The sequence below is a fragment of the Sander lucioperca genome, chromosome 2, assembly GCF_008315115.2.
Source record: "Sander lucioperca isolate FBNREF2018 chromosome 2, SLUC_FBN_1.2, whole genome shotgun sequence".
In the NCBI taxonomy this organism is placed as follows: Eukaryota; Metazoa; Chordata; class Actinopteri; order Perciformes; family Percidae; genus Sander; species Sander lucioperca.
In genome coordinates, this window is record NC_050174.1 from 2,227,633 (window position 1) to 2,251,068 (window position 23,436).

Here is a 23,436-nt window from a genome sequence, read left to right on the forward strand (position 1 = left end):
TGAGACCTCTTTCACCTGTGACAGTTCATCTACTTAGATACTGTATGTGGGAGTGTCAAATATGTTTGTAGGCTCATTTGAGGATATAAAGGTGGCTCTCTGTTGTGATTAGTTTATCTCATTCTGATGTAGGATTATTGTGATATTCTTTTATTGTCAACAAATCCCATTAAAACACCAAAAACAATAATGAATTGATCTTTTAACAAGTATTGTCTGTTATAGCTTATTCCTCAAAGGAACTGTAGTTTATTTTTTATTTTTGGGGCATTTCTGCCTTTATTCAATAGGAAAGCTGAGCTATGAAAGGAGAGAGAGAGGGGGGAAGACATGCAGGAAAACTGTCACAGGTCGGACTCGAAACCTGGACCTTCTGTGTTGAGGAATTAACCTCTGCATATGTGCGCCTGATCTACCAACTGAGCTAACTGGCCACCACTGTAGTTTATTTTCAGTCAATCGTACATCGCTCTGCTGCTGTAAATACTCCCAAGCTCCATGTGTATTCATCTGCGGCTGAAAATATTTGCTAAAAAGGGCAGTGCCCAGCTGTTTTAGGAAATTGCTCAACTTAAAACAAAAAAAAAACAAAAAATGTAAGTATATATTCTTGACTTGTTTTTTAAGGTTTTCTGTCCCGGATCATGTACAAAAACTTTAATCTTAAGCAAAAAGAGATGCTTTGTACCACATGTAATCGCACGCTATTTTCAATCTCCGAGGCCCCGAGGTAAACACGACTTCAGAAAATGTACATGTGGATTTATCGCATTTTTACATTTTCATCAAATGTAAAAAAAAAAACTTTCACATGTCCAAATTTGCCAAAAATGGCATGTGTGGTGATAAATTCACATAATGTATGCACATATAATTTTCAGATATTTCAAATGTGAAATGAAAGACATCACACGTGAAAACCACAATTTCACATTTATTGTGAAACATGCTTCAGGTGATAAATTCACATATGAAACTACATTTCAAATGTAATGAATTTACATAGAAGCACTTATGGTTTTTCAGATTTTTACATATGAAATATCATAATTCACATCATTTAACATGTGAATATATGAATTTCACAGCAGATCTGACCTTTGGGGGCACACATTTGTATTTCTTTACCTTCCTTCCATGGCTGTAGCACTTTTGATCAGCCTCTTTTTCTACGCATCACTCGCCGTGTTCAGGTGAGTCATTTATGCTCTATAAGCTGAATATTTTGAGAGGATTTTGAGGTCACCTTCTGCAGCTGGGCCTGAGGTTGTTCTTCAGTGGGCTTATAGGGTGGTCTCTGCTGTGCATCTTGGACCAGCTGTCTTCATGCTGCCACCAAAACCCCTTCCACCAAGAGTGTAACTCCACACTTTGCTCACCCATGTGAAACAATACTTTTACAATACCACAGGAGTTTGATTGTTGCCGACAAGTTATATAATGCCAGGAATTACAGACTAGCATGCAAATGCTAAATCCTCCTCTCTTTCTCCTGAGAAGTGGATGAGACGGACTATATCTGCAGGCTTCACTCTGGCTCCCCAGCTTTGTGCTACAGAGACGCTCTCCTTTCTCCCCCTGACTTGGGTGATAATCCTGACACGCACTGTCTGCATTTTTTACTGTACGTGTTTAAGCGCATTTGCAGAGCATTTATCTCTCCAATGTAAACCAATTTGGCTATAAGGGCCTTGGGCCAAGCAAGGCGCTGGAAGGAAGAAAGGAAAACTCAAACCTAGCAGATGTGCAGAGAAGCTGGCGAGGATGCGGGGGTTGATGAACAACTGAATGCAGCAAAAAAAAAAAGGGGAAGCGGAACCCCATGGGAGAAAAAGAGTGTCCCTTGTCCGAAGGGTAAGCTTTTGAAACTTGGGATAGGGGCCTTTAAAGCCGATAGAACGTGGATCACTGAATTGTTGAGTCACAGAATCTGCGAAAATCATATGGAGCTCCCAGTTAATCCTGTCATAGTAAAATCGGTGGGCATACTTTGGGGATCCCAGCCCCTTCTGAAGAAATTTGGAGCCTGCTGTATTGACAGAGCTGCTGTTTGATACCGCCTATACACCTGTATCAGCGCTCTGTTAATCTGCCTTCCCCTCCTCCCACTAGTCCTCCACAGCACGTCGCCTCTGCTGGTAGTAATGGCTGATGAAATGGACCAAAGACCTAAAAGCTGCCAATCTTGCTGCTTCTTGATGTCTCCTGTAAGTGACTCTGGTTGCAGGCTGAACTTGTCACTTTGATCATCTGAAAGGCAGGAGCCCTGCTGTGTCGAACATTACTACCTGCAATTCTGTGGAGCCATAAAGACTATGGATTCCTTGGTCCCTGAAATGGGACATTAAGACAGAATCATCCTAGTTTAGTTGAGGCGATATCAAGGTGTTTTATTTGCTGGCCCACAGGCAGGATCTGAATGGGTTTGGATGGCTTTTAAAGTATCCGATCTTATGGCCTAAGGTTCCTGTAAATGAGGTGTTTGCTGCTCTTATCAATGAGACGTTACATGAGAAGAGCACCTTGGCCTGCCAGGGCTGTTGGGTGGTTCTGCTGTATGATAACAACAGGCTGAGCTTTGGCTAGATGCCCTTTATATCTAACCTCTCAAACTTTCATTATACTGTATACACTTTATAAACTTCAAGGCTCAAATATGTTTAGCATTATGACTACATCATGACATTTAGAAAGTTTTCCTTCAGATACTGACTATATTATTAAGACTTTATATCACATAACATCAGTCAATGGTAACCAAAAAGTATTCTTAAATTATGCAGCATGACTCTCCCACAGTTTGTTTGGGGAGCTCAGTGAGAGCCATTGGAGTCAAGCATATCGACCTGTAGCTCAAAGTTGCAAAAGGCTGAATAATGGGACGTTGATTATAAGTGGGATCAACAGTACTAGTGACGCTTTTGCATTTCACAAGTCGCAAATTTGTGTTTCGCTTTAGCATGCTTATGAATTATGAAGAGTTTGATGTGACTACAAATATGGAGGGCTTTAGTTTTGTAGTTTAAATGTCGCAACTTGCTGAATGTCCCAGTAACATAGCAGCAGTCATTTCGATTGATTTGATACAATAATACCTCATGTCAAAATCTTTGTTTTGATCTATTACGTTACAGGTGTATATGTGCACACGCCAAAACATGCAGTACATTATACTAATAATATGTACAAATCACACCTTTTTATTTCTCCTTTCAATGAGCGCTTATTAATATGTAGATATGGCTCACTGTCCTCTTGTCCTGAATGTCTTTTTCCTGTTGCTTTTTAATTGGCCTTTTTCACAGGCAATATTTTGACTTGTCATAACAGTGTTATGTGTTATGTGTGTGAGTAAGCACAGGACCGTGAAACTGAAGCAGCTAAATGGAATTCAGCCATCATTATTTTTTAATATTTACACCTGTTTTTCCTGTCTTCTGTGAAAAATGTATATAAAAATTACTATTACTTTCATTTATCAGGGAGAGTTTACATTAATCCATCGTTATTAAAAGGCAAATGCTTTTTGTTTGCCCAAACTGACTAATTTTCATCTGCAGTCCCTTGCCAGAAAGTTAGCCCGAACAGCAAACATTAAGAGTCTGACATTTTCATTACAGTCTGACACATTACATGTCTTACACGTTAAAGTGGTGTCTATGTGTTTAATGCAAAATTGTGTATTGTGTAACTGAAATAAGATGTTACGATTAAATGGAAAAATCAGCGGAAATCAGAGTTTAGATAGTCACCATTTTTCTTAAAAAGGGTATTTTATATTTGGCAAACTGAAGAATAGTCTTTTGCGCTATATCACTTGTGCATCTGTGATGTTTTTGAAAGTGCTACAGTATATTAATGACGTTTAAATTGATTTTAATATTTACTATAATACACACGACTGCCAAATTGTAATTGGTAAATGTATTTAATGGGGCAATGTTAAGACTGAATTTGTGCATGTGTGTGTATTTGTCATTGCTTCTGTCTCAGATCCTGAGGGATTTATGAACAATGTCAAGTTCCCTCTGAAGACCTGAGTCTCTTCACTGCCTCTTAAGGCTTAATGCTCCCTGACTGAGTGGCACAGCGAGAGCCACACACTCTCTCTCTATGTGCCACAGATAATGCTAAGAACAACCTCTCAATTCCAGCTCCCCTCCTCGCCTAATGTGCCCTCCTTCCTCTACCGCACGCACACAGGCATTTCCATTCAATGAGACAGCAGTGCAAACGTGGGCGATTGTAATGGAAAACACTAACATTGTCCCTAATGGTTTCCCATCCCAGGAGAGTTTTAAAACATATGTAAATTTATGTAAACCCAACAGAAACACATATTTACAATAGCACAGGGTAATCACAATATGACGACATGGTGCGCTGGCCTTGTAGATGGCGGCGCCATGTGTCATTAGTCTCCTTTATCTCTTTTCTGTTTCCTGTTAAGGCATCAGTGCGACAATCGCTCACAATAAGAATGGAAAATGATCTGTGCTCATCTCTGGTACAGTGATGAAGAGGGAGAGGATGAAGAAAGAGGTAAAGAAAGTGGTTTTGTGCCCTCACAGCTGCTGGATGCCTTAGAGGGTAAACCACACTTTATAAACTCAGGTCGTTGAATACGCAACATCAAAAACGTGTAAACTGTACAGGTTTTAAAAGCTGCAAATATCAACTTCCGAAAAGGTACATTACAAAATGTATCACAAGTGATGACACAGATGAGCAGAGGAAGGAACAGAGGATCACAACTTGGTGACTTGTACCATTTAAATTTCAACATTTCTATTGTGGAAACAAATAACAGCAGCGGTTTCTCTATGACAAATCAGTTGCTTTATTTTATTATTGGTCATCACATCACAGAAAGATGTCAGTTTTCATAAAGAGACAAACATTATTTTCCACATGTGGTTGCGGTGCCTCTTTGCCTAATGACGATGTGAATTCAATTTCTTCTAAAGCATGTAGTTCTTGTTCAAGCTATATTGCGTGAAATATTGAACAATGCCAGCGGTGGAAAAACAGAACAAAGACTTATTTCACACCTACTAATGTCCAAACTGGATGCTGAATTACGCAAAACAAAACATAACGATCATATAATCATGTCTGTCAACGTCAGTTAGACTCAAAACATTTATCAAAATAAAAAAATGTAAGTTTATGTATAATCAGTACAATACAAACAAATGTAATTCTGAAGTTTTGCAATGAATGTATTAAACATAGAGTGAACATTTTTAAATCAGTAAACATGAATATTACCTTTACAGTTTCATAGTTAACATTTATTCAATTGTTAGTTTTTTGGCCCTAAAAAGTTGAAGAGCAGAAAATGCATGAGGTCATCCTTGTTGATCAGAAGAATGAAACTCAACTCAAAATATTAAATATTTTTAAATACTCAACTAAAGCAACATTAATTGTTAACTTTTACTTATATTTAATTTTGTTTTAATGCGGTTAACAGGTGTTTTGTGCAGTTATTACTTCTTAAAAAAGCATCTTCATCATTAATGATTTAATAGACTGGTTTGTTTTCACATTCACTGAGTGTAACCAGAGCAGATTTAACCTGAAGCCCCTGAATTAAGCAGCCCCACCTGTGTCTTCCAGGCCTTACTTTCTGCTCTGTTTGACCAGTTGTTCCACCTCCTTCATGAAGCGCAGGCAGAGCTCATCCTGCCACGGCAGCGCGACACACTGCACCGCCACCGGCAGACCCTCGCCTCCAGACACAGCCTAAAAACAAACACCACACCTGTCAACAGTCGGCAACCAGAACCGCCACAGTCTTCTGCCTCCACCTACTGACCAACTGTGGAACTACTGTTCTAAGAGAGTCGCTAAAATGGCCTGACACTGAAGTTTAGGATACAAGGGGACATAATCTGCACATGGCTGTAGGCTATTTGGAGTTAGAAATAGCAGCTATTTACTGATAACATTTCATATTAGAATATTTTGAAGTTGCTTATTGGCATTAATCTATTACACTGAAAAATGATGTAACCTATATTATTGCCATGAATTTCTTTTAGTCATAACATCACATTAGTCTTGACATTTAGACACAACATGACATTAATCAAGATAATAATCAGCCGATTAATTGAAAAATAAAATAACTGTTAGTTGCAGCTCTATTTTTAAAAAAAAATACAAAAGTCAATGTAAATCCCAAGTGGTCATAATTTGTCTCTTTGAATTGGTTGAATGAGTAGGTTGAGTTGAAATGCTTAATGCATCTTTCTGCCTCCTAGTGGTCAATAATGTGGAGTCTGTTTTGCTTCCTGTGAATCAAAATGGCAAAGCCAGTAACACAAATGAGTCATTAAGTTGGGGGGAACTGAGAAAAACAGCTTCCACAACACATTATAGCTTCCAGTAAAAAAATAAATTCACAAAAGGTATTTATATTAGGGCTGTATAGTTTTACTACTGTATTACACTATTTGGTATCAGTCATCTCTCACTGTCTCTTACCTGTTTGAAGAGCTTGTCCCAGTAGTCCTGAAAAAAGCCCTTATAGTGCCTGAGTTCCTCCTCATCCTCTGCCGTCACCGTGGAAACAGGAACAACACCGGCAGGAAAGGTGAGGAGATTGTATAGCATCGTCTGAGGGAGAGCAGCTGGAAGGACAGAAGATAGAAACAGGTTATTTACTGTGTTACCCTAGGTTCTATAGCCGTAATATAGTTGCTGTTCTGTTTGGTAATCATAAGTATGATGCAGGGAGACCTATTGTAGCTCTTTGGCTATTACAACAGTTCATGCAGTAGTCTGTTTTTTATGGTGTTCAGCTATCCACAATTTATAGAAACTATCAACAAAGACAAAACACCTCTGACCAATATTAATAAAAATATATAGGATGGATAGCTGGATGGACACTATTATATCTCGTCCCTCCATCATTCACAATGCCTTTTCAGTTATCACAAAACATTTCAACTGTTCAGTGAACCGTACTGGAAAGCTTGCCGCAGAAGAGGAAGTTGTAGGCTGGTCCTATCACCGGGCACAGCAGCACGTCTATGTTGCATCTTCTCCAGGCTGCTATGGTTTCCTGAATGTAGTCCTTATGAAATCACAAGAGAATTCATTGTCCTCTGTGTGCATTCAAACATGCACAAGCATCATTAGCTGACAACTAACAGTACCTCAACGGCTGCGTGCTGCTTCCACAGACCTGGAACAGAACTAAAAACAAGGCAGTGAAATAGTTAGTAAGTTTTAACATTTTGCCCATTACATTACAACTGTCAGTGGCAAAATAACTTTCTCACCCAACTCCAGACAAAGCACTGAGGATGGCAGATGCACGAGGAGACTGCAAAAAACATTCAAGACAGAAAACACACTAGTGTCCATCCAAACAGTTACTGTGTTATCAAGTAACTGCCAATATCATACTTAACAAAGGAAAAATTACATTTTCTTTAGTATTTATGCATGTCTGTCTACGTAAGGAGAGAACTCACCAGGGGCTTGAGGAGAAAAGAGAGGGTTTTCTTCAACCACGTAGGAAGATAGTAAGGTAAAACCTGTGCTTTGAGACAGGGGTCCAAAGGGCTCCCCTCCCTAAAATAGAAGCAAAAAAAGATCATTGCCACAAAACAAAACTATGTAGTCTAAGGGATTGTAATATGGCCCATGGTAGTAGTTAGAAAAGAATCAGCTGCCTTCCTGTGTTTTATATAATTGTAAATTCAATATCTTTGTGTTTTGGACTGTTCGAAATAAGCAATTTGAAGATGTCACCTTCAGCTCCAGGAACTCATGAAAAGCATTTTACACATTTTCAAGGGTAAACGATTTATCAAAAAAAATTTTTTTATCAAAAGATGAAAAATATGATTTATTAATATGATATAGATTCTCCAACACTTCAATTACGCACAATTATTATATGAATTAAGTTATTAACAAGTATTACACTGATTAATTAATGGCATTTTTAAGCAAACTTCAACTTACAGTTTTTGAAGCAGGGTGGTAGCTTCGTCTGCTAGGAGACCCTTTATAAGCAATTCATGTAATGCGTAAGAGATCTTCAGAGGAGCGTAGGGCACCAACTACAGGCATGAGTGACAGAGAGGGGCAAAAGTAACTACATTAAAAACATATAGCTCTTATCACATATTTCAAGTCAAGTCAAGTCAGTTTTATTTGTCAATTTCTTCACATATACTAGACATGTAGAGGAATCGAAAGTTCGTTTCTCACCATCCCACGGTGAAGAAGAAAATTGCACAACAGATAAGACAAGACATTCCTGCTACAAGAGTAAAAAAAAAAAATTAAAAAAAAGTGCTCAACAGATAGGAACATTTTTCCTAACACTAAAACAATAAACGGCAACAATATCACAAGACAAGATCACAAGACAAAAAACACAGAATGTCACAAGCAGCAAAAAACTGTATATGATGTGGTGTGGTAGTGGGAAAGATGTGCAAAAATGCGACAGCAGCATTCAGAGTCCAGAGTTTTTGTGCAAAAACATGCTATTTGATGTGGCCATAGATCATATAGTGTTTGAGTGCAGTGTGTCTGTGAGTGGTGTGGTCTTACAGTGTGTCCGGCTTGCTCTAACAGAGCTTTGACCTCTCTGATGCCTCGGGCCATGCTTGGAGACGTGTGAGAGTAGCCGTCGCTTTCCAGGTAACCGATCCTGAGAGGTTTGGTGCTCTGGTATATCTGAGGGCAAGACATTTTAGCAGAAGTTAGTAAATAGGAAACTGCAGTTTGGAATATCTGAAAGCACCTTTTTGTGTCTGACAGAAAACTGGTAGGAGGAGTCATTCCGTCCATAAAATGATACAGTGTGCAGAGATCTGTGTTAGGCCTAGCTTAGCACAAAGGCAGCCTCCACTCTTCTGGTCAGGCTTTTCACAAAACTTTGGAACCTGTTTGCAGGGACTTGTTCATATTCAGCCACAAGAGCAATGGGGAGGTTGTTTACGGATGGGTAATAAGGTTCCAATTTATCCCAGTCAGGGGTCATACAGGTTTTTAAGAGAATTCAAGCACTTTCAAGGTACCTCAACCAACTGTTTCCAGACTCTGTAAGCCTTTATCATAGAAAGGACCGTTTCATTTCAAATATTAAAAGATTTTTGGCTTACACAAGTGATTTTGTTGATTGAAAACCAGATTGTTTTGGTTAAGGAGTATATTCAAATTCAAGTATATTACTAACCTTGAAAACATAACGGTTTAAATCAAGCATTTTCCAAACTCAAGACTTTGCACGAGCTCTGTAAAGTGTTAGCTGGGGTTGAAGTCAGGGCTCTGTACAGGCCAATAAAGTTCTTTTACAGAAAACTTGAGAAACATTCCTGTATGGACCTGACTTTGGGCACAGGGGCATTTTGATGATGAACACTATTGTGTAAAATATCCTTGTATGCCATACGTTACCTAGTCTGGCTATCACCAGACCAGTCTCAATCTTTTAAGATTGAACATTAGTCTGGGCAGTCTGCTCTGTATTTTCTCTGTACAAGAGGCGTGATCAAAGGGCATAGTTTAAATGACTCTGCACGCAATTGGATAGTCCTTCAACTAATCAGACCAACGATCCGGGTGACATACTTTGCAGAGCGAGGCAGAGCGAAAGCCAGTCGGTAGTAAAAAAAAAAAAAAAAGAGCCGGTCAGTAGTAAGGCAAACACATCCTTCTTTTGCAGGAATTGTTCCAGGGCAAGTTTCTGTTCCGTTTTCAGAGAAAACTTGCCTTTGAAATCTTTTAAAACAGCAGCGACAGCGGCATCAACGGATTGCTGCGCTTCGGTGGCTGCCATGTTGAATGTAAACAAAAAGCTGCTTGGTCGCTTCTCTATCGTCATTGTGTTAAACCCACCAATAGCACGCCAGGTGGATAAGCCAGTTTGTGATTAGTTCCCGCAGATTTGTAACGGAAGCAGGATAGATAAACGTACAGGTTTCCAGCCTGAGCTGCAGGGCGAAATCAAATCGCCGGGAGATCGGGCTGGGTTTACTCAGTCTATACGGTTACCCTTTAGCATTTGGAAAATTCACTTATTTGCTTTCTTGCTGGGAGTTAGATGAGAAGATTGATATCAATCTCAGCAGCAAGTTAGCATGAAGACTCAAAACAGCTAGCCTACTACCAGCTTACTATTTACCTGTTATATCCCATTTGTCTATTTTTTTTAATTGTTTAATTGTGTAAAAAACAACAAATTGCCATTTTATGGGGGGTTATGTGCAAGACTATTTCTTGGTCAGAAGAGACTCAGTTACTGGTCGCAGTCAAAAAAATAGTCTGGTACATAATCCCTGGTAAAACGTTACGTTTTTTTTTTGTAGTGGACAAACCTGCATATTAAAAGGTAAGGGTGGAACAGTGGGGTCCAAAGAAAACATGTGGTCACAGAGCAGAGCCTGCATACACAGAGCCAGACTGTCCACATCTCTCGCCATGGGTCCAGGAGATGACAACACTAATTTAATAAGAAACATAAAACATAAGAAAAGTAACCACATTTTTCAGACAGTATGTAGTCAATGATGGTACAACTGTGACTTACCTGATTTTTGCCCTCGATAAATGGGGATCAAACCCTGTAAACTGAACAAAAGAAACACAACACATATATAAACAAAGCAACGATTTAAGTGTCATGACTAGTGAATATCCAAAAGTGAAGCAGAGACGCTCACCTAAGCCGACCTGCTGTTGGCTTTAAGCCACAGATCCCACAGAATGAGGCAGGAATACGGATGCTGCCTCCTATATCACTGCCTAAACCAAGCACGGAGCCCCCTCCCCCAATGAGAGCCCCCTCCCCACCGGACGAACCTCCGGAGGTCTTCTGGAGGTTGTGGGGGTTCACTGTCTGCCCATAGATGGGGTTACTGCAGTCATAACTGGAGATGAAATAAAAGAAAACATAAGCAACGAGCATCACGTCCTCTGCACGTGCAAAAGCAATACGAGCCCCTTCACCAAATATAATTGCATGAGTACAGATTGTATTGTGTCACAGCTTCTTATAACTTGATTGAGAAATGATTTACTTTAATAGTGCTTGGGGCAAGTTGGTTTTCACAAAGGGAATGGCTCCTTGTCTCTTCAGAACTTCCACAAGCACGCTGTCCTGCTGCGCAGGCTGTTCCAGATTAATGACCACACCGCATGAAGAGTCATGGTTCTTGTGTTGTAAAATGGACGCAGGCAAAGAGAGCAGTGTTAGTTAAGAGCACATCAAAGACACAAACCTGAGCTATAATAAAGAATGCCATTAAGAATAATTTTACGAGTGCATTCCCATTTGGACACCCTGTCAGTGTAACTGTCATCCTCACGATGCTAGCTATCTCCAACAAGAACAAGCTGTCTTGCACTGCACACACTGTGCATTCGGTACAAATGTATTTATGTTCATATGTACATATGTTGTATGTTGTTGTATAAAAATGTATCTGTTCTGGAGGCAGACATAATGTATAGTCTGTGGAAACAAAGTCCCCCCTTTAGGGACAACAAAAATCTATCCATCTATCTAAAGATGCAGGTGATAAACAACTAAAACATACCTTGTATGCAAAGTTTTCTTTGATGCTAACTGGAACTCCATACAAGAGACCTTCCTTGTTTGTAGAAACAGTTTTCAGCTGGTCAAAACTCTCTAACAAGATCCCCGTGCAGCAGTTCAGATCTTTGTTTACATTCAGAGTCTGTGGAAAAACAAACAGACTTATGCCTTTCCTCGCCTGGTTTTGTGGAACATGAAAGTCAAGTAAAAAAATGTGTAAGCAAGTACATCATTATTTAACAATGCATGGTATCTACTTTGGGCACAAAGCCTTGAACAAATGATTGTGTATAGAGCTGTACTAGGGTACATGTAAAAGTTGTCTTCTTTAAGACAAAACTGTCTCCTGTAGAGTTAAAGCCGAGGTAGGCACTTATGGGCAAAATATTTTATAATAACCTTTCTGCATATTGTAATTCAAGTGGTCTGAGAGAAAACTAAACTTCTTCACCTCCTTGTTGCTCTTTTTTCAGGCTTCAGAAAATCTAGCCCATGACGGGAGACTTTGGCCAATAACAGGTCGCTTCAGAGTGTGTTACAATTGGCTGTTCTGCAAATGCGCGTTCCCACATCTCTTAGGTGAAAGTTGTGTTTACCGTAGCCAAAGGCTCAGGGCTGCAGCTGATTCAAGGCTCAACTATTAGATAATAGACTTTATTGCCATCTATCTATATACAGTGCAGTAGAGTAGGACTACATAGAAAAACAAAATTGTGTAAAATTGTTGTCCAGTTTATTTTTAATTCTGCCTACCGCAGCATTAATGATTAATTTAAGATCTTGTGATGATAACTTTAAATGGTACACTTACTAGGCAAAACATTGATTACTTATTTGCATGGATGTTTTGTTGGTATAATATTAAATGACAATGACCAGCTTCATGTCGGTTTTTAACCTTTTCCATGTAAGTGTAAAGTACGTCTTCGGGGCTCAGCGAGCCTTCCTGCAGTTTCTTTGTCAACTCAGACAGGGACAGCGTCAAGATGAGAGCAGAGTCGGTCACTGGAAACTAGTGGACACAAACACACACATATAGATAGCAACATATGTGTGGAAAATGTATTCACACACAAAGCAAAAATCACTTTTCAAAAGTGGTAACACTTTACAAACAGAACTGTAGGTAGTTACTGCTCAACCCCCTACGTCCTCTGAATGCCCTAGGTCTCTAGTTTGTGGTTGTGAAGTTTCATGAAGCTGTGATTATCCTCGAGGTCACAACAGGTCATTTTATGCAGTGAGGTCAAGTTGCAGTATAACGAGCTTGCAAGCTCGTTATACTGCATTCATATCAATGAGCATGCTCATTGATATGAATGAACCAGCATCATATAACAAAGCAACATGTTGGTGAGCTGAGCTCCACCTGGGACGATAATAGAAAATGACAGGTGCAGGGTGCAGAATGGTAGGCAAACAGGCACTCAAATCTGAACTCTCACCGACTTCTTGTACTGGAGCACCGCCTGCTCAGCCCGCTGCAGGCTATCAGCCCTGCGGTTTCTGGCTCTCTGGATCTTTTCCTTCATCTCTTGGTGGCTGTGGACCTTCTGCACCAGCACCACCAGAGCTCCCACACCGCAGGCAGCACCCGTCAGTAGTGCCACTGTCCGGGTGTCAAGCTCCACTCCCTGAAGGATCTGCTTTACATTTTCCATGACTGCCTCCGTTTGTTTTCTCGCTCCAAGCAAATTCGGTCAAGCCAGCCGACACTCGGATCTCCGTGGTCAAATAGCCGACACTAAAATTGTAGTTCACTCTTATACTGGCACGCGTGGTAAATGCATAGCTCTCCAAAGCCGGTCTAGTCTTATTAGAAATTTTTTGGCTCTGCCCAGATCGAGTAGCCTAAGCGATGGACGGACTAAAGTTAGTGAAATGATACACATGGGACTACTTCCGGTTTTCAAAATAAGGTGTTAATACAAAGTACATATAAAAACAAGATTAATGGATTATATACACCAGAAGTAAAATATATATAACCTGTGTCTGTCCCTTATACAATACAAATACAATTCCACTAAATTGTGAAAGGAATGTATTGTTGGAGTTTACAAGAATATATATATATATATATAGCCTACAACATTAATAATTCCAGACAATGATTTATTTCAGTGGACACCTCTGACTACACCCATACTAAAAATCAAGCAATTTAACAGTATCAATTTGGAGATTTTATGAAGTAGAAGTCCCACATTTATAGGGTAAGATGACGTCAAATCTGAAATTGTAGGTGCAATAAAACGACTTTGGTCCATAATTCCAGACCATGACTGATATATTTGAGTACAGGACATCTCTGACTACACCCTTACTGAAAATCAAACAATTTTACTATAATTTTGGAGATTTTTGGAAGCAAAGTCCCACATTTCTACGTTTAAATGACTAAAACTCTGAAATTGGAGGAGCTATAAAAATACTTTGGTCCATAATTCCAGACAATGACTGATATATTTGAGAATCAGAATCAGAATCAGAATCAGAAGGGCTTTATTGCCAAGTACGTTGCACATACGAGGAATTTGTCACGGTGTTGTTGGAGCATGTCACACATACAAATATAAGAAGGATAAAAAGATATAAACAATATAAGTATAAACATATACACACAGTACGTATTAATAACGATAAAATAAATTTAAATAAATAGTAAAATAAGTTAAACAGTAGTGAAAAGGGACGCTACAGCAGAGTAGGTACAGTGGCATGAGGAGCCAGAGGTGGGGTGTGGAGAGAGTCAGGATGGATTCCGAGCCTTGTTTAGAAGGCTAGTGGCGGAGGGGAAAAAACTGTTTATGTGGCGTGAGGTTTTGGTCCTAATGGACCTCATCCTCCTGCCAGAGGGGAGTGGCTCAAAGAGCTTGTGTCCGGGGTGGGAGGGGTCAGCCACAATCTTACCAGCACGCTTCAGAGTCCTGGTGGCGTATAGGTCCTGGAGCGGCGGCAGATTGCAGCCAATCACCTTCTCAGCTGACCGAATGACACGCTGCAGCCTGCCCTTGTCCTTGGCAGTGGCAGCAGCGTACCAGATGGTGATGGAGGATGTGAGGATGGACTCAATGATGGCTGTGTAAAAGTGCACCATCATTGTCTTTGGCAGGTTGAATTTCTTCAGCTGCCGCAGGAAGTACATCCTCTGTTGTGCTTTCTTGACGAGGGAGCTGATGTTCAGCTCCCACTTGAGGTCCTGGGAGATGGTAGTTCCCAGGAAGCGGAAAGACTCCACAGTGTCGATTGTGGAGCCACAGAGGGTGATGGGGGCAGGTGAGGCTGGGTTCTTTCTGAAGTCCACAACCATCTCCACTGTCTTTAGAGCGTTGAGCTCTAGATTGTTTTGCTTGCACCAGGTCACCAGGTGGTCAGCCTCCCACCTGTAGGCGGACTCGTCTCCATCAGAGATGAGTCTGATGAGGGAGGTGTCGTCCACAAACTTCAGAAGCTTGACGGACTGGTGACTGGAGGTGCAGCTGTTGGTGTACAGGGAGAAGAGCAGAGGAGAAAGAACGCAGCCCTGGGGGGATCCGGTGCTGATGGTCTGTGAGTCGGAGACGTGTTTCCCCAGCTTCACATGCTGCTTCCTGTCAGACAGGAAGTCAGTGATCCACCTGCAGGTGGAGTCAGGCACACCAAGCTGGGAGAGTTTCTGCTGAAGCAGAGCCGGGATGATGGTATTGAAGGCAGAGCTGAAGTCCACAAACAGGATCCTGGCGTAGGTTCCTGCGGAGTCCAGGTGCCGGAGGATGTAGTGGAGGGCCAGGTTGACTGCATCGTCTACAGACCTATTGGCTCTGTAGGCAAACTGCAGGGGGTCCAGGAGGGGGTCGGTGAGGTCTTTGAGGTGTGAAAGCACAAGGCGTTCAAAGGACTTCATAACCACAGAGGTCAGGGCGACGGGTCTGAAGTCATTAAGTCCTGTGGTCCTTGGCTTCTTGGGGACAGGAATTATGGTTGAGGTCTTGAAGCAGGCTGGCACGTGACATGTCTCCAGTGAGGTGTTAAAAATGTCTGTGAACACTGGAGACAGCTGGTCAGCGCAGTGCTTCAAGCTGGATGGGGAGACAGCATCCGGTCCAGCAGCTTTCCTGGGATTCTGTCTCCTGAACAGTCTGTTGACGTCCCTCTCGTGAATGGAGAGAGTCGTCACTGAGGTGGGAGGGGGGGTGGAGGTGGAGGGGACCTTTAAGGAGGGCATTGGTGGGGGGGCCCAGGACCCTGCTGAGGTGGGCGGGGTGGAGGTGATGCACAGTGGCTGTAGCTGTAGGGAGGTGTCATGGGGGATGGTGTCAGGACTGTCCTTTTGTCTTTCAAATCGACAGTAGAACTCGTTCAGGTCGTTGGCTAGGTGTCGGTCATTGAAGGAGTGGGGGGTTTTAGGCTTGAAGTTGGTGATCTGCCTAAGTCCTTTCCAGACAGTCGCAGAGTCATTAGCTGAGAACTGGCGTTGGAGCTTCTCAGAGTACCGATGTTTAGCCTCCTTCACTGCCTTGCTAAATTTGTACTTTGACTCTTTAAATCTGTCTTTGTCCCCACTCCTGAACGCCTCTTCCTTAGCCAGCCTTAACCTTCTGAGTTTGGCTGTGAACCAGGGTTTGTCATTGTTGTAACTCACCCTGGTGCTTGATGGAACACAGCAGTCCTCACAGTAGGCTACAGGACATATCTGACAACACACATAGTGAAAATCAAACATTTTTACTGTACAACTTTGGAGATTTTTTAAAGTACATTCACACATTTCAACAGTAAAATAGCTACATTCCTGAAACTGGAGGTTCTATAAAAAATACTTTGCTTCGTAAATCCAGACACGTACACTGTATTTACAACACTGTTAGGTGACGACACAGTAGGCCTACATACTGTATGTGGCATTATTTCCGACACAGACAGCAAGCCCAATCACCTGTCTTCGCAGTATCAAGCTGTGCTGTATCCATCTGTAGGCACTGGGCATGAAATCATGCACCGGCAACAGCTGTCACACTGAATCTGTAAAAAGTCAATATGTCTGGAATTATGGACCGAAGTCTTTTTAAAGCTTCTCCAGTTTCAGATTTCAAGTAATTTTACCGTAGAAATGTGGGACTTTGCTTCCAAAAATCTCCAAAATTATACAGTAAAATTGTTTGATTTCTAGTATGCATGCAGTCAGTGATGTCCTGTACTCAAATATATCAGTCATTGCCTGGAATTATGGAACATTGTTTTATTGTAGCTACAATTTCAGATTTGAAGTCATTTTACGGTAGAAATGTGGGACAATTACTTTGTGAAATCTCAAAATGTATAAAGTAGAAATGTTTATTTCTTGAAAATACAATCCAATAATCTTATTTTTATGTGTACTTTATATATAATATTTAACACTTTATTTTGAAAACCAGAAGTAGTCTCATGTGTATCTTACATGGATGTATTAACTTTGCTAAGACCGTAGGGATGGGCGATACCACACTTTTAGGATTCGATACGATACCGATACTTTTTCTTGCATTTTCCTCGATATCGATACCGATACCGTTAATTTCTTATTGCCAATTTTTGTCAGTAAAAATATTATTACATTTAAGACAAATCACAAGACAAATACAGACCATTTATACAAAATGTATTATGGTCAAGACATAATAAAATTAAAAGTAAAATAAATAACATAAATATGAATTAAATAAATTAAATATGAACAAAAACATACACATTTTCAGGCCCTTGGCTGTGTCGCTGTCGGCTGTGTCGCACTGTTGACGCTCATTCGCTCGTCTCCTGTCACGTGACATGGGCCAGCTCAATACGCCGCCAGGTACAGGGGTGTCCCGGCACATAGTCATTTAAGTAAGTAATCTAAAACAGCTGAAAGTAATGCATACACCCCCAATTATTATTTTTTAGTTTATATCGATATTTTTTTAAGGAAATCGATGCCTAATGAGTAGTGTGAGTATATCGATCTATCGATACCACAGGATCGATACGCCCATCCCTATAAGACCGTCGATCTGCGCAGTGTTGCCAACTTATCGACGTTGTCGCTAGATTTAGCGACTTTTCAGACCCCCGTAGCGACTGTTTTTCAACAAAAGCGACTAGCGACAAATCTGGCAAATTTCTGTAGAAAAGTTGCCAGTATTGTCCAGCGAGCACACAAGATATTTCTCTCCTGTAGCCGCCAAAACAGTCTTCTGTTCTGTAACAGAGGAGCAGCGGAGCAGCCTCTCCCCTCTCTCCTCATGTGCAGCAGCACTGCGCACAGTGCGCAGGTAGTTAGAAGGGGAGGGGGACAGGGTGTGCGGGGCGGTGTAGGTAGGAGAGACAGCAGGACGCGACGGGAGAAAGACTCTGCTGAGCTGGCCTGGACCTGGGCAAGCCAGCCTTCTTTGAGAATTCTTTATCGATCTTTTTCCCTTTGTAGAATTACATTTTTTTACTTCAAAGATAGGCTACCTAAGTAATAATTATAAGGTAAAATGAATTCCTGTATTGAATTTGTGATTATTTGGCTAAAGAGTTATATTTCTTTCTATCTACCTTGCTGACACAACCACTAAGCTTTTGGCGAGTTTATGCCACCTCGGAATAACAGGGACGCCCCCGTGATTAGGCCTACGTTGTTTTTCTGACTACCAGCGTTCACATTAGGATGGTCGGGATGCGTGTTCTTCTTCTGTTATATTGGCGTTTGACATAACAACTTGTTGCATGACTGCCACCAACTGTTAGGCGTAGCCTAGAGCATCAGGGGCCTGTACCATGATGGTAGTTGAACAAACTCAGGGTTGCAGGATTGGTTTAGAGTTGACAAAACCAAACCGATGCAATCAGGCTTTATTGGTACCATGACGCAGCTCATCAACTTTCTCTGTCAACCCAGGCTTTGATCCTTAAACTCTGATTACTTCGCGCGCGTGCACATAAAAGAGTGACGTCGGCACTGAACAACCTATCACGTTCGATATGGATAGAGCGAGAGCAATATATTTTTCCGCGGAGGAGCAAGAAATTATTCTTCAGAAATATGAAGAATATAAAAATGTTTTTCAAGCACGCAGTAATACCGTCTCTGCTGCCAAAGCAAGAGAACAATCTTGGAGGAAGATTGCTGATTGCGTTAATACGTAAGTTAAAGAAATACATTCTATAGGCCATTAATGTAAAATTATGATTATAGGCTAATCATATTAAAAATGTATTAAACAAAATGAAAATGTGTGTATTCATATATATATATATATATATATATATATATATATATATGTATGTATATGTGTATGTGTGTAAAATGTGAATGTATTGGCTTTGACGTCCTAAAAAAGATTAATATTAATTGATTTTTAGATGCAACCCTAACTCCAAACATTCTTGGCAGCAGATCAAGACAAAATATAAAAATATAATTCAAAGTGGTGAGTATTTACCACAACCTTTTATTATTTTTGTGAACACTTCTTTGCAGCAAACAGAAAAAAATGTGAAATCCGGAAAACTGGGGGAGGGCCACCTCCTGCATGGGGTTTCAGGTGCTGTGCAATCTGACCCTGGTGCTGGCTCCTCGACGCAAGTGACACTGGGTATGTGTGTTCAATGCATTACTAGTCATTTTAAAAAAAAAGGTTAAATATAGCTGACTCTATGTTCTGCAGTAGAGGGAAATAGTGTCCCTGTTGAAGCCAGCACACATGCACACAGTCTCCCACACAGAGGTCAGTATGCAGCAGACAGAACACCATGAACATAACCTTCTTTATAACAATTATGGTTTACATTGGCCTACTTTTACTTATTAGGGTGAAGCAAATGAAGACACTCTGTCTGTGTGTTCTGAGACAGTTGCTGAGGTGAATGCCCAGCATGGGCTTTTTATTATGGCACACACTTGAATGTTTCATAATTAACATAATTAAGTGACTAGCCCTTACACATCTCTTTTATTGTAGGATTTTTCACAACCTGACCCAGAAACTGAGGCCTCTACCTCAATGGGCTACAAAAGGAATGTGAACAAGGTAATACTTTACACCATTGACAAAAATTATCTATGTTTGTAAAAAGTCATGCCACTTTATGTGATTTGATTAACCTCCAGAAAACTTGTAATGGTTGTTTGTGGTGGAATTGTTTCAGGTGGAAACAGACTCAGTCAGGGCCCTTTACAAAAGGAGTCTCGAACTAGACTGTTCACTAAAGGAGCTGGACTCTGAGCTGAGGAGGCTCCAAATAAAAAAAATTAAATTGGAGATCAATCAGCTGGAAAAAAAACAGATCTCAGTATGTTAACTTATTTAATCAAGTAACCCTTTAGTGTGAACACCATGAATATTTATTAATATAACTTTCTCTTGCTCTCTTTTTCCTCCCTATAGCCACATGACCAATAAAACAGTTTGAGACCTATCTGCAGTGTGAATGTGTTTTTATTAAGTAAAATATTGTTTTGTGATTGCATCTCTGACAGCTGCGCCAGCTGGGTGGTCAAGTGTGATGGGGTCAATTTCATCTGGGAGAAGCTGGTTTTGTGGTGGTACTCCCTCCTTTCTGATAGTGGCTATATTGTGCAGAATGGCACATGCAGCCACTATCTGTGATGCCCGCTCTGGTGACACTCTTAAGCGCCTAAGGCAGTTGAAACGTGTCTTTAGGATGCCAAAGGTCATCTCGATCTTGACCCTGGTTTTACTGAGGGCCACATTGAAGCGGTTTTGTGGCCCTGTCCGAGGGTCAGGATAGGGGGTTAGCAAAAACCTCTGGCATGCATAACCCCTGTCTCCTACCAACGGGCCATCAAAAAGCCCTGTCATAGACAAACAGAAAATGGGGGGAAAAAAATCCCCTTGCTGTTTTCTTATGCGAGCATACAAACAGCACATCGTCAGGGGTTTGTGTTATCTGCAGGACAACGAATGGGAAAGGACACGGATAAGGTGTTTTTTTTTTTTTATACATAGACTTAGACTTAGACTTCCCTTTATTGACCCTTTTGGGATGACTCCCGCAAGGAAATTAGATTTCCAGCAGCAGATTTCAGCAGCTTACAAAACACTCTTTAAATAAAGAGGTATAAAAAAAATACAGTATAAGAATAACAATAACAATAAACTTTTAGCTAAATATTTTTTACAAAAAGTAAACAAACAAAAAACAATAAACTAAAGATAAATAAAGATAAATATATAGGACTGTGTATGGTATTGTGTTATTATACAGTTAATAAATAAATGACATTTAGCATAAATTTGCAGTTAAGAGCAGTTAGTATCCAGGTATGTATGTGAGTAGATTATTAATTTATTGCACAGTGAATGAGTGAGTGGCTACCACTCCTTCCCTTCCTTCCTGTTCTGTTCTGTCCTCTTTACCCTATTTATTCTATTTCCTCCTCCCCCCGAGTGAGGAGTTGTAGGCTAGAGTATGATGGCATGAGGGACAAAGGAGTTCTTGAGTCTGTTGGTCCTACACTTGGGAAGGAGCAGCCTTCCACTGAACAGGCTCCTCTGGTTGCTGATGACGGTGTACAGGGGGTGGCTGACATTGTCAGTAATTTCCAGCAGTTTGTCCAGTGTCCTCCTCTCTGCCACCGTCACCAGTGAGTCCAGCTTCATGCCGACCACAGAGCCGGCCCGCCTGATCAGTTTATCCAGTCTGGAGGTGTCCTTCTTGGATATGCTTTCCCCCCAACACACCACAGTATAGAAGAGGATGCTGGTAACCACAGACTGATAAAACATCAACAGCAGTTTGCTGCAGATGTTGAAAGACCGCAGTCTCCTCAGGAAGTACAACCTGCTTTGTGTCTTTCTGTACAGGTGGCTGGTGTGTGTTGTCCAGTCCAGTTTAATATCCAGCCACAGCCCGAAGTATTTGTATGATTGCACAGCCTCCACCTCAGCTCCCTCTAGCAGGACTGGTCGCAGTCTTGGTCTGGACCTCCCAAAGCTGTAGGCAGTTAGTGTGACACCAGAGAGCAAAATCCCCCACCAGACTCCGATACTCCTCCTCTCTGTCACCCCTGATACACCCAACGATGGCTGTGTCATCGGCGTACTTCTGTATGTTACACAGCTCCAAGTTGTAACAGAAGTCCGAGGTGTACAGGGTGAAGAGAAGAGGAGCCAGCACTGTGCCCTGGCTGGGGGGCTCCAGTGCTGCTTACCACAATGTCAGATGTGGTGTCCTTCAGCCTGACATACTGTGGCCTGTCAGTGAGGTAATCCTTGATCCAGTCTACCAGACAGGTCTCCACTCCCATCCTGTTTAGTTTGTCCTGAAGTATAGGGGGCCGGATGGTATTGAAGGCACTGGAGAAGTCCAAGAAAAGGATCCTCACTGTGCTGCTTCCCTTATCCATAGGCCTATTTATGAATAATTTGAAACATGTTATGTCTGTGTATGTTTCTCAGAAGAGGCGTTTGTCCACAATAAATAAGTTTATTGAAATATGTTCAGTGAACCAAAGTCTCCTACATCAAACGTCAGTTGTCAACAACGTGTCACCAACTGGGAAACTCGGTTAGCAAAATCTGGCCCGAGTTTCCCACCTCTGATTCCCACAGGAAGTGATGTGAATGATGACGTTTTCACTCAGAAAAACGTTTTTCCGATGTCCATGAATGCACGGTTTATAAAAATGATTGCGTAATGACGTCAAAAATATGCAAATGAGCGTATGACGTCATCTAGCGACTTTTAGCGACTTTTGGAGCTGGTGCTAGTGACTTTCATTGGAAAAGAGTTGGCAACACTGTATCTGCGATCTGCGCCGTTGTACAATTTCAGTGTCGGCTGATTTGACCACGGAGATCTGAGTGTCGGCTGGCTTGACCGCAGTCTCCTAGCACTAGGAGAGATGTTGGCTAACTGAGACGAAATCAAACAGACTGGTGTTAGATCATGTGTGTTGTTGGACTTCTCAGAGCTATAAAGTCAACAACTGGGCACGGCAGACGCGTTTGTTCATGAGTCATCTCGAGTTTTTACTAGCTCAAACTAATGCTGTTGCCGACACAACACGGGTAACCCGAATGCAAAATTACCATAGACAGTATATAAACTGGACCAACAGATCCCGTTGCTCTGGACGGAGACCAGTGAAGGATATTAGACGCACTTTTCCGTTGATGGCTGAGCGTTACTGCGCAGCGTCCAACTGAGCTCGAAGATGTAGATGTGACGTGAGCATCCTGACGGGTTTTTATCGCTTGCACGATTTCACTATGGTTATAATAATAATAATAACAACAATAATAATAATAAATATTAAGCATTTGGCCAGTCGGCAACGGCCGGCCTGGTCCCGTGATGGGCCGACTGACCCAATCAGAAGTTACTCAAATTCAAGTCAAAATCAAGCACATCACCTTCAAACGGGATCTCCGTTTGCAGGGTTCAGGCTGTACCGGACTCTCCCGGTGATCATGCTGCTCTGGGGGACCGGCTGCAGCAGCGAGAAGCCGCTGCTGACAGGCACAGAGCTTCGCCGGATCTCTGACTGCTGTCTGTCCGCGCGGCCGTCTGATGGCATCAGTATTAAATTGAGACAGTTTCATTACCGGTTAAAAACGTCTCATTGTCACGTTAAATAGTAGTCTAATTCGGTGTTTTGGTACAGTTGGTTTTAACACCTGTTGAGAAGTGTAGGCCTATAGGAGTACACATGAAAACCCTGAACAAGCAGCATCGCTCTGCTCCGTCTTTCTGCTGTGCCCCATTCACGTTGTGTTTAGTTTTACACTATGTAGGTTAAACTCTGCAATTAATCCGCGGTTCACATGTATGCATGAACTGTGGTGGTCCATTACACTGTAGTCTCAACATCACTGATCATTTTTGATCAATAGAATATAGAAAACATTACACTT

The 23,436-nt window shown here is 41.4% G+C and overlaps 1 protein-coding gene across 1 annotated transcript; it reads right to left on the minus strand.

The window, feature by feature from the left end:
- Positions 1–4,816: 4,816 nt before the first annotated feature.
- On the minus strand, positions 4,817–22,604 carry LOC116063409 (vitamin D3 hydroxylase-associated protein). The gene is made up of 16 exons (XM_031318388.2): positions 22,416–22,604; positions 13,018–13,265; positions 12,471–12,584; positions 11,574–11,714; positions 11,055–11,188; positions 10,698–10,904; positions 10,565–10,605; positions 10,353–10,477; positions 8,584–8,709; positions 7,987–8,084; positions 7,491–7,590; positions 7,296–7,339; positions 7,170–7,209; positions 6,979–7,087; positions 6,493–6,638; positions 4,817–5,748 (listed from the first exon to the last, which is right to left on the minus strand). Exons 2-16 carry the CDS (start codon positions 13,231–13,233, stop codon positions 5,626–5,628), a joined length of 1,764 nt encoding a protein of 587 aa, XP_031174248.1. The 5' UTR covers positions 13,234–13,265; positions 22,416–22,604; the 3' UTR covers positions 4,817–5,625.
- Positions 22,605–23,436: the final 832 nt, after the last annotated feature.